At 35.6% G+C, this 12,810-nt stretch overlaps 1 protein-coding gene across 1 annotated transcript in view; it reads left to right on the top strand.

Annotated features, from left to right (window-relative positions):
- Positions 1-12,810, top strand: part of LOC126267610 (SCY1-like protein 2) — a 1,033,915-nt gene that overhangs the window by 965,691 nt on the left and 55,414 nt on the right. The window contains exons 16-17 of the mRNA XM_049972911.1: positions 7,958-8,017; positions 9,388-9,405. Coding sequence (XP_049828868.1) covers positions 7,958-8,017; positions 9,388-9,405 — 78 coding nt within the window. The remainder of the gene's footprint in view (positions 1-7,957; positions 8,018-9,387; positions 9,406-12,810) is intronic.

Below are 12,810 nucleotides of genomic sequence, written 5' to 3' on the forward strand. Positions count from 1 at the left end.
TGAATAGTCACCAACAGATGTAAAAGTAACTTCTGGAATGCCCCTGGGCAGTGCGTGCAGACATTTGCTGTTGTATATTGAAGGCATCGCAGACAATATTAATAGTAAGCTCAGACTTCTCATAGACAATGTGTTTACCTGTTATGAAGTAATCTCTGAAAAAAGTTGCACAAATAATCAGTTGGGTTATGTTAAATTTTCAAAATGTTGTAATTTTTGGCAGATTGCTTTAAATGTTCAGAAATGAGCCACAACTGGAATCAGTTGACTTATACAAATAGCTGGGTGAAGCAATGTGTAGTGATATGAAATGGAACAATGACACAGGCACAGTCATTGGTGTAGCAGATGGAAGACACTGGCTCATTGGTAGAATACTAGGAAAATGTGATTAGTATACAAAAGAGAGTGCTTACAAAACTCTTAAGTAACCCACCATAGAATATCACCCAAGTGCAAGAGACCCACACCAAACAGGTCTAACATAGGTATTGAACAGCATGAATAGTCACAGGTTTGTTTGACCCATGGGAAAGTGTCATGAAGATGCTGGAAAATGTGAAATGGCAGATGTGTGAAGACAGATGCAAACTATCCCATGAAAGGCTACTTACAAAGTTTCAGGAGGTAGCTTTAAGTGAGGCCTCTAGGAATATACACAGAAGTGACAAAGAAACTGGTATAGACATGTGTTTTCAAATAAAGAGACATTTAAACAGGCAGGATATGGCATAGTGGTCAGCAGTGCCTATATAAGACAACATGTGTTTGCCACATTTGTTAGATCAGTTACTGCTGCTACAATGGCAGGTTATCAAGATTTAAGTGAGTTTCAACATGGTGTTATAGTCGCCGCAGGAGCGAAGGGACACAGCATTTCCGGAGTAGTGATGAAGTGGGGATTTTCCTATATGACCAGTTCATGAGTGTACTGTGAATATCAGGAATCTGGTAAAACATCAAATCTCTGACATTGCTACAGCTGGAAAAAGATCCTGCAAAAACAGGAGCAAAAATGACTGAAGAGAATCATTCAATGTGGCAGAAGTGCAACCCTTCCACAAATTTCTGAAGATTTTAGTGCTGTGCCATCAACAAGTGACAGTGCACAAACTGTTCAATGAAACGTCATCAGTATGGTCTTTCTGAACCAAAAGTTCACTAGTGTAGCCTTGATGACTGCACGACACAAAGCTTTACAGCTCATCTGGGCCTGTCAACAATGACATTGGACTATTGATGACTGGAAACATGTTGCCTGGTCAGACAAGTCTCATTTCAAATTGTATCAATCGGATGGATGTGTACAGGTATGGAGACAACCTCATGACTCCATGTACCCTGTTCAAGCTGGTGGAGGCTCTATAATGGTGTGGGGCATGTGCAGTTGGAGTGATATGGGACCTCTGATATGTCTAGATACAACTACAACAGGTGATGCATACATAAGCATCCTGTCTGATTACCTGCATCCATTCATGTCCATTGTGCATTCTGATGGGCTTGGGCAATTCCAGCAGGACAATGCAACACTCTATATGTCCAGAATTGCTACAGAATGGCTCCAGGAACACTCTTCTGAGTTTAAACAGTTCCACCCACTGCCAAACTCCTCAGACATGAACATTATTGAGCATATCTGGCATGCCTTACAACGTCCTGTTCAGAAGAAATCTCCACCCTGTTGGGCTCTTATGGATTTATGAACAGCCCTACAGGATTCATGGTGTCAATTCCATCCAGCACTACTTCAGACATTAGTCGAGTCCATGCTACATCATTTTGTGTCATTTCTGCATGCTCACGGGGGCCATACACAACATTAGGCAAGTGTACCAGTTTCTTTGGCTCTTCAATGTACTATATCCCTCCACACATCACTCGCATAGGACTCTTGAATGCAAGGTTAGACAAATGATAATGGGCACAGATGTGTTTAAGCATCATTCTCCTCATGTCCCATATGTGAAGGGAATGGGAATTGAAAGGCATTCTGATAACTCATTATGATAACTTCTGAACCATTTGCAACAAGATATCAAAATTTTAAACACTCCTAAAAGTCAGTGAAGCCCTCATAACATCAGGTACAGAAAGTTGGTTAAAACCTGAAGCTGAAAGCAGTGAGATTCTTGGGGAAAATTCAAGTCTTTATTGAAACAATAGGCAAAACTTAAATCTATCAAGATAGAAATTAAAGCTACACGCGAGATCATCTGGGCATGACTCAGTATCATGTATGAGCATAAAGTTATAATTGGATCTTTCTGTCAGCCAAAGGACTCACCACCTGATGTAAATGAAAACTTTAGAGTCAATCTCAGTTTACTAGAAAGTAAGTTTCCCAATCATAATGTTATTACCAGAGGCGGGTTTAAGCATCCAACAATAAAATGGGACAATTACACATTTTTTAGTGGTCAATACTGAATGCCTTCACTGAAAACTACCTAGAACACATGCTTTAGAATCCCACTCATGATGGAAATATATGATATAATGACAACAAATAGACCTCTGTACCAAAGCTGGTGTCAGTGACAAAGAGGCAGTTATAGCAACAAAGATAACCAAAATACAAAGGGCAACTAAAACAAGTTGAAAGATTTACATGATCAAAAAGTTAAGCAAAGAAGTGTTTTATCTCAATGTAGAACTTGAAACTTTTAGATTGGAACAGGAGCATTCAGGGAAACTATGGCTCACATTTACAAGAATTGTTGCCCATTCACTGGATAGATACATACCCTATAGAATACTTCATGACAGAAGGAACACAGACTGCTGCATAATAGATGTCAAACAAAGCAAAAATAGCTACAGGCAGAGAGATGTTAAATGAAATGTGTTTGGTTGTCAAAACAGCAATAGGTGAAGCTTCCAATGACTACTGTAGCAAAATATTGTCAAAAGATTTTTTACAAAACCCAAAGAAATTCTGGCCACATATGACAGCTGTTTGTGGCAATTAGAGACCAGTCATTCATGGACAAGAGTAGAAATTAAATTAGAGTAACAAAGCAAAAGCATAAATGCTTAATTCCATTTTCAAACATTCCTTTACAAAGAAAAACCCAAAAGTATTGCCCAAATTTAATCCTGATACCCCAAAAAAAGACTGAAATAAATATTAAAGCCAGTGGCATTGAGAAACAGCTGTTACATGTGAACAAAGCTCTTAGGTTAACTATAATCTGCCATAGATCTCTCAAACAAAAAATTATGCCCAGTAGTCAGAAGACAGCACAAGTGACACCTGTCCACAAAACTACTGTCCCATATCCTTGACACAAATTTTGTGGTATAATCAGACATATTCTGAGATCAAATGTAATGAGGTATCCTGAAAAGAATGACCTCCTCCATGCCAACCAGCATGGATTCCAAAAAACAAAGATCATGTGAAAATGAACTTGCACTTCTCTCATATGGCATACTGAAATCTTTATATCAAGGCAGCTAGACAGATGCAGTAGTCCACTATTCCCAAAAACTATTTGGCTGTGTACCACAGTTATGCTTATTATCGAAAGTACTATCATATGAGGTATCAAGTGACATTTGTAACTGGATTGAAAACTTTTTTTGTAGGTAACGCAGATGGCAACTGCAGTTCACAGGTAGAACACTAGGAAAATGCAATCAGTCTACAAAAGAGACCGCATACCAAATATTAATGCAGCTTCTCCACAAATATTGCCCAGTTGTGTGGGATCCATAACAAGTAGGACTAACAAAGGGTATTAAACAGAAACAAAGAAGGACCGCACAAATGGTCACAGGTTCATTCAACTAATGGAAGAGTGTCATGAAGATATTGAAAGAACTGAACTGGCAGATGCTTAAGAAAGACACTAACTGTCCCACAAAAACCTGCATACGAAGTTTGTAGAACAAACTTTAAGGAATGAATCTAGCAATATAGTACAGCCCCCTACGCATTCTTACCGCAGGGACTGCAAAGACCAGATTAATTACAAAACACACTGAGATGTTTAAGCAATCATTCTCCCCATGTTCCATAGGTGAATGGAGTGAGAAAAACCCTAATAACTGATATAATGGGATTTACCATCTGCCATTTACTTCACAGTGGTTTTGCAGAGTATGGATCCAGATGAAATAACAATTGTATGTACAATGATCTTAAGGGCCTCACTAACTTGAATCTTGCAAAAACGCTTTTTTTTATTTTTTATGTATTTTTTCTCCTTAAGAACCAAAATCAGAATGGAAATCTTGTTTCCAGATTTAGTATGTATGCTTTCTTTTATTGTTTCTCTGAGAACTTAAATTTTGGCTCTCTTACGTGCACACAGAAATTATGTTCTGATTTTATTGCTGCAGTATACACAGTCCAGTGACTAAATATCATTCACAAAAATCATAATATGTGTTGCTCCATGCTATATTGTGACAGCTGTCAGTGATAGCTGTGGTGACATATCACTGTGCTTCATTAGAATTTTTTATACTGTTTTCTAGCATGTTGCTTTGCATTGACATGAAATTTCACCAATACTACACAAAGGATCAAATTATAAGACAAATTTTCATTGATAGCAGTATCCTGCATCACATTACTGATGTATCATTTCAAGTTACATAATGAATACAGTACTTGTTTCTGGTATGTTCTAGAAAAACCTTCTATTTCTAAAACTTTAATTTTGTTGTCTTTTACTGGTACATCTTAAATAATGCTCATCTAAAATTCAGCTAGATCGGGTCCTACAACAATAATTCTCTAATATGGCAATCTGTGCACAGATATTATTCAATCCTCTGGAAGTTATATTCCAATCTTTCTGTGCATATGAAGGTCAATTATCAGATATTCAAATATCTGATTGTTATTTTTCTCTTCCACTCTCTATCTTCATTACTGCAACCCTCCAGAAAACTCATTTGCAGGTCACACAATCTGCTTATTTATGCAGCAATTTTTACACATATGAATTATGCTCAGTTTCTTCAGAGAATTTCCAAGACTGGAACAAGGGTTTAGAAAAAATTGCATTCATTCTACTTTCTGTATTATCACCCTCTCTGTCAAAACACAGTCCTTATCATTTGAGAAATTTTTTTAATGGATTTTAGAGGTCTTTCTTTTTAGATTTCTTACAGGTAATTGATCATTGCCTTTTAAAGCTAGAGATTTACTCATATTTGGTTTCTTTCAGGGGACCCCTCAGTTTTGGGAAAAGAAAGTAGTCTGTAAGTGCCAAATTAAGTGACACAGAAACAGAGCAGGGCATCACTTGATTTTTTATTAGAGGCAGACCCATGGTAGTTGAGGCATTCGCCAAAGCATTTTTGTGCTGTACTAAACATTCCATGCTTTTCTAAATTTTGAGCTCTACATACATCTTAATCTTTTGAAGAAATGATACTTGTCATTAGAGAATTCAACAGCAACAGTCTGTCAGTCTGTATAGATGACACTGTGGAAGGCAAAGACCGTTTGTCATTTCACACCTCTCATTTTTGTTGGGTTTATGTTTTCCTCTTCTTGTTTCACTGGTTAAGTGTAATGTGTATGGATCAAAGTACCATGTTTTATTATGACTGATTAAGAATGTAATAAAATTGGAATTAGGCTCTGGCTATTTGATAGAGTCACTTTTGTTTGTGTATAAGGAAATGTAGCATAAATTTTACCCATGCTTTTTGCCTTACAGTGACATTATGGGTGCACACTTTTTGTTTCCTTGTACCACTCAGGTAAATTCAACTGCAACAAACACTATCATCATTTTAATATGTTCAGTGCAGTTTTCACACATTCATATGAAAATATGATAGCTGCATGCTGGTCCATTTTCCAACAGTAGTGAACAGATATGCTGCAACAAAGGGAAAAAAGAAATTCTGCCTCACTCCTCACAACAGTCACCACCATGCCAATAGAAACAACTGCTCAACAAGGTTTCCAGGACACAGTATCTACACATTGAAAATTTATTCTGGAAACTTTATGGATGACCTATGTACATTCTAAGATCCAAATATGGTATGTTGTGTAGCCATTTACTTGTCTCCAAATAATACAGAAACCTTCAGGTCTCACTACAGTTACCGCCACAGACATAATAAGTTACAAAACTGCCAAAATTAACTGCTGGAGGACTTTCTAAAGAACAATTATCCAACAAAAAATGAAAATTAATTAATTAAATTTTGCCACAGTTATGTTACCTTCACACTAGATCGCGTGTTTTCTTCAAGAAAGTTTAAAAAAATCAAATGTAGCTATGTTTTTCCTTCTTCATTGTCCCTATGTTGTTGTTTTGTTATGTTATTGTTCTGGTTACGAGGTGGTTGTCTGAGAGATTTGTCCATAAGCTTTCTTCTGAAGAAAAAGATGTGGAAGCAATGAAGCATTTTTTAGACCAGAGATATTTTTTAGTCTTTTCATATTTATGCATTATAAGCCATTTGCAAGTGAGATTTTACCACCAACCAAGTGTACCTACATTCTTTCTATAAATTGGGGTGAATATACAATAGCACTTTTCATTTCTTTTCAATCAGTGTCTAGTATCTGATCAATATTTTCAATTTTATATACAATACAAATAATTTTCACTCCTATTTATTACCATTTAATTTCAAAATTCTAAAAAACTATTTTTCTGACTACATGTGCTAAGAGTTTAATGCCTAAATGTGTTTTGAACAGATTAAATTTAATACTGTTAAGTAAATTATATTATCCTTAAGTTGTAACTTTAAGCACAGTTGATACTGGCAAGAATGTTGAAACTTAAATATATAACTGTATTTATAATAATTTGATTTAGCTTGGTACAAAGGAAAAGAGTCTCTCCCTTACAGATTACTCTACAATTATATCAAATAACATGTACATAAACAATTGTGGAATTGTTCATATGTTACTTTCAAAAAAAAACTGAAAAAGAACAAAGCTAATCCAAAAAAAGCTGTCAGGCATGAGAATATCCAGGTACTTTTCATTACCACTTTTGCTATTGACAAAAAAACTGTTTGGTATGCTATAAATTATTCCCAGAGGTAATGGATACTTACATAGAAGTTCATGTATGACAACACTGAAAAGGGAAAATATCTGATGAACAATAAAACTGAAACATTTACAAAGGAAGAAACAGTATTTGTATCTTGCAAAACACATATTAAATGTTTAGTGTCTAATTACATAGATAAGACAATTTTTTTCATATGTTATAGCCACAATCTGTACACATAAAATGGAAATGTAAAGTGAAATTCACATTGTTTCTAGTAGATGTAATGTAAAATGTGTCTACATACCACATTATCCACTGTCATAACAGTTTTGATTTATTATCTGTGATCTTTGAGAATAACTATTCTTTCATTGATGCAGAAGCAGGCTAAGAATTGAACAATTATAAGGAAAGAATGTGATCTGAAGGCTGTCTCTCATAGTTGAGATCCAAGCAAATATTGTATGAATATAAAAAGTTAAATTCAGTCCCATAATAAAATGCATACCATTAAATTAGAATGTGCAAGAAAACATAAGATAAAAAATGTAGAGAAGCAAAACACCACATGCAAATGAAATTTGCTGCTTTTTTACTGTCAAATTACAGAGATAGTCCCATGTTGTTATCTCTTGTCTGTAACATTACAGACAATATTTGCTTGTAGGGGTACAATACCATTCTCTACCATCACTGAAAATATACATAACATTCTGATGTGAGCATATATGATGTACATAAATTGTTCTCTCTCTCTCTCTCTCTCTCTCTCTCTCTCTCTCTCTCTCTCTCTCTCTCTCTCTCTCTCTCTCTCTGCCTCTCCTTTTATCTATTTATCTGTAATTCTCTCATGCACAAAACACAAACACATGTATATGTATATATTTCCCCCCCTCTTTATCTGATTACTGGCTCTGCGTGAATGAGGTTACATGCAGGTCTGAATTTGATGTTGTCCCCTACAGGGCCTCCACTACAGTTCAGTGTCCAGGGAAGGTTCCAGTCTGTCTGTGCCATCGACGTATGTAAGTCACAACGAACGCAATGTGTGTCCTGTGTTCCTGTGACGTCATTTATTTTCTTTCTCTTCCAGCTCACAGTTAGCACAAAAATACTTCCCTGTATGGCTTGAGTTGCAGGATGCTTGGATTACTTTTTTCATTTTTAATTTTCAAAACATAAAGATTTTTCTAGAAGTAAGAGGCAAGTGTTTTTAAGACACTTTTCTATTCTTCACTGTAACAATAGATGTAATATTAGAATTTATTTAATTTCTTTATATTTCTGTAATGATACTACAAAGAGAAGTGTTAACCATTTCCAACGAATAGGGAACAAAAGCAACAATTCATTATATTTAATTGGCTACACAGTTGAAAGTCACATTCCAGTAAATGTAGACAAAAAGGGGTATTGCAAATTGTTGGAGAAAAAGGAAAGATGTTACAAAAATCCATATGGTAAACAGCAAAATGTTTTAACAACTGAAGAAAAGCACTATCAAAAAGAAAATATGATAGACCATTAAATTAAACTTACAATATCACATGTGAGCAAATATATTGGAATGTTACTGTCAAAGCAGAGCATTAAAAGTACATAGTGTTCAATGTAAAAACTTCCACAAAAGACATCAATGTCTTAATCCATTCAAAGACAATGAACTATAACAATAAATGTGTACAACTGTGCTCAGTGATCATGCAATATATATTTTTATGTCATACATTTGTCTTTATAAATAAAATCTGCTTCAGACTTATCTACCTACAAGTATTAGTGTAATACAGGCATGACAGAACCGATTTTTTCACAATTCCATCTTTTAATGCAGCATCTGGAGCTGTAATATAAATGTTGGTGATGGTCACCATTACAACAGATGAGCACTTCCTGCAGTTAACTCAAGCCTTACAGGGGCAGTCCTATGTGTTCTGCCATTGATGTTTTGTCTATGTGTGTACCTGTGTGTGTGAATGTGAAGATCTATTAGAAAACTTTTATGGTCCAAGCTGGGTTCAAATGTGTATGTGTTTGTCCTTTGTCTTTGTCTTGAGTTGATGTTCCTTGGTGACTTTATTATTTGTTGTTTCAGTATGCACATATTAATTTTATTGATTTTGTATCAGTTCAAATCACAAACATTTTTCTTTATTGCTCAAGGACACAAAGAAAATATATTCAACAGTAACATCACACATTTTAAAGATGTTTATCACAATTTGATTTTCCTTGTGTTATTTGACCTTGAAATATCCAGGGGAAAAAAGAAAAAAAGGCTTATAAACTCCAGTGTCTCAAATATTGAAATTAGAGTTTCAGTGTATGAAAGACTGAGTGCTAGTTGTATGATCTATGTTTTCTGATTGTTGCTTATCTGTTCTTTTCTATCCAGCTTGCACGGAGCATGATCGTGAGTACCATCTCTGTGGAAACAGCAATGCTATATGTTTTGGTGTTGTCTGCTGATGTTTGCATTTCAGTCACAATTATTACCATTGCAGCCTCAAGTAATTTTGAAGTATATCATCTAATTAAGATGTTATGCCTTGTTTACGAAGGTGAGTGCAAATATGCTGCTTTTTAACACACACTGCACAGCTCATTCCCTCACTTTAACCACAAAGTCAAGCATTTTACTTGTTTTAGTTTTCCTTCTCCAGAATTAGTGACAATTTTCACCAGAAAATGTCCAACCCCCATTTACCACTGAAGTTAGTACACTTTATCTCATATCATACTTATAAAGACCCTAAAGATGCCTACTAGACACGCAGTACTTTTTTGCTGTCAGTTTGTTAATCAATTATTGACAGCCCTTTGCCTTTTTACATACAGACCTTTTCATTTCATTACAAGCTGAAAAAGGGCACATTACTAAGTCTTTTTTCCCATTTGTTTCCTGCACTGGAAAAAATGTGCAATTGATCTTCTCATTCGTATATGCTATAACTTATTCAAAGTACAGTCTTATAAACTACATTTGCTGTTAAGCCTTTGGGTACAAAGACAAATAAGTTGTCCATGGCAGAAGAAACGAGTCTTCTAAATGCACTCCACAGCAACAGAATATTTGCCCTTGTGCTTCATTGACATTATACTACACATTAATTTTACTGGGAATTTGAGACTTTATAGCTGAATGGTAAGTTATTTGAAATGAGTGGAATTCGTAAATGACATCCCTCTTTCTTTTGTGTTTAATATTTCTGCTTCTATGATGGTTTTTAGAAGCTTTTTGGTAAGACCATATTAGGGGCCTTGAACAGATTTAGTAATTCTGTTGGGAAGTTGACACTTTTATCTTGGTACATCACTGTATCATTGGAGTTAAATATTTTTCATATTTTTTCTTTGTCAATTTTTTTTATTGAAGGAGGGTTTGAAGGATAGCATCAAACACAAAAACCAGTGTCTAGTGGCGGGTAGTTTCAGAGGTATCACCAGACTTACCCACATATACTTTTACACACACACACACCCTCCAACCCCCACCCCCCCTCACACACACATACACATACTGTAATTCATAAGCCCCCCCCCCCCACTCATCAAACACTGTGATTATGCCTGTACAGTATCAACAGTACCACAAATCTGTCTGTGATAAAGAAAAATAGTCTCTAAATATTAACTGTCTAATTACATGTTAGAGATGAAGCAATGAATGATATCAGTACTGGAAAGTGGTAGATGAAATACAAAGATGGAATGAGTAACAATAACCACTCACTTTACACAGAAGGTAATACGTGGTAGACAGGCACATAAACAAGAGCAGAAATAATTATCTCAGCTCCAAAACTTGTGTTCTACAGCTAGAGCTAAATCTGTACTCTGCATACCACTGTGAAGTACATGGTACAGGGTATGTAGCTTTGTACCAGTTATTAAGGTTTCTTCCCATTCCATTCACATATGGAGAGTGGGAAGAATGCCTATGTGCATGCTGTAATTATTCTATTCTTATTCTCACGATTCTTATGTGAGCGATATATAGTGTGTTGTAGTATATTCCCAGAGCCATCATTTAAAGCCAGTTCTTGAAACATTGTTAGTACACTTCCTTGGGATAGTCTACATCTATCTTCAACAGTATGTCAGTTCAGTTTCCTCAGTACCTCTGTGACACTCTCCCATGGATCAAACAAACCTATGACCATTCATTCTGTCCTTCTCTGTATATGCTCAATACCCTTGTTAGGCCTGTTTGATCCAGGCCCCACACTCTTGGATAATATTATAGAACCAATCACATGAGTCATTTGTAAGCAATTTCCTTTGTAGACTGCTTGCACTTTATCAGTATTCTACCACCTGCTTTACCCACAAATGAGCCAATGTGATGATTCCATTTCATATCCCTATAATGTGTTACACTAAGGTACCTGTATGAGTTGGCCTATTCCAACAGTGACTCATATATTACAGTTTTTTTTTTTTTTTTTTTTTTTTTTTTTTTTTTTTTAGAGGTGCTCAATTTTACATTTTTGAACATTTAAAACAAGTTGCCAACCTTTGCACCACTTTGAACTCTTACAAGGATCTGTCTGATTATTTATTATTTATGCAGCTCCTATCAGACTGTATGTCATTATAGATAACTCCATCATGTGCCAAAAGTCTGGTATTACTCCTAATATTGTCTCCAAGGTCATTAATATACAATGTGAACAGCAAATATCCCAGAACACCGAAAGCTACTTCTACTTCTGATGATGACTCTGCATCCAAAATAAACATGTTGTGTTCTCCCTAACAAAAAGTCCTCAATCCAGTCAATAAACATAGGTATGGTATTGAGTCAAATGCTCTCCAGGTGTCAAGAAATACTGCATCTGCCTGACTACCTTGATCCAAGACTTTCAGTATGTAACATGAGAAAAGTGCAAGTTGGGTTTCATATAACCGATGTTTTTTGAATCCATGCTGAGCTCAGAATATGTTCCAAGAGTTTACAACAAATTGACATCAAGGATACTGGACGGTAGTTTTGTGGGTCACTTCTACTACCCTTCTTGTAGATGGGCATGAACTGTGCTTTTTTCCAATATGTGGACACAGGTTTCTATTTGAGCGATCTATGATAGATTATAGTTAGAAGAGAGGCTACCTCAGTTTCAAATTCAATATCTAAACTGATAGGGATACTAGCAGGTCCTGGAGCTTTCTTCAGTTTTGATGATTTCAGCTGTTTCTCAATACCACTGACACAAATGCTTATTTCACTCATCTTTTCAGTGGTAGGAGGATTAAATTGAGGCAATTCTCTTGAGGTTTACTTTGTAAAGGAACATTTGAACACCAGTTCAGTATTTCAGCCTTTCCTTTGCTAAGCTCTGTTTCAATTCCTGTCCTTTCCATTAGTGGCTGGACACTAGCTTTGGTGTCACTAATAACCTTTACACACAACAGGATTTCTTTGCATTTTGTGAAAAATGCTTCGACAGCATTCTACTACAGTAATTACTGAAGGCTTCATGCATTGCTCTCTTGACAGCCAAATGTATCTCATTCAGCATATCTCTGTCTGTAGCCCTCTGCTTTGTATTATATCCATTATGTTTCTCTAGAAGTTTCTTTATAGTGACTGTCTACCATAGAGGGTCCCTCCTATTATGAACTGTTCTACTGGATACATATCTTTCCAGTGCATTTCAACTGAACTTCAGCCATAGTACATCTACATGCTCTTACCCTGTGCTGGATGTTTCAAGTTCCTCATTAAGATATGACACAGCTGATTGTTTACCTAGTTTACTGAAAATATATATATATATATATATATATATATATATATATATATATATATATATAT

This window comes from Schistocerca gregaria, chromosome 4 (assembly GCF_023897955.1).
Source record: "Schistocerca gregaria isolate iqSchGreg1 chromosome 4, iqSchGreg1.2, whole genome shotgun sequence".
Classification (NCBI taxonomy): domain Eukaryota; kingdom Metazoa; phylum Arthropoda; class Insecta; order Orthoptera; family Acrididae; genus Schistocerca; species Schistocerca gregaria.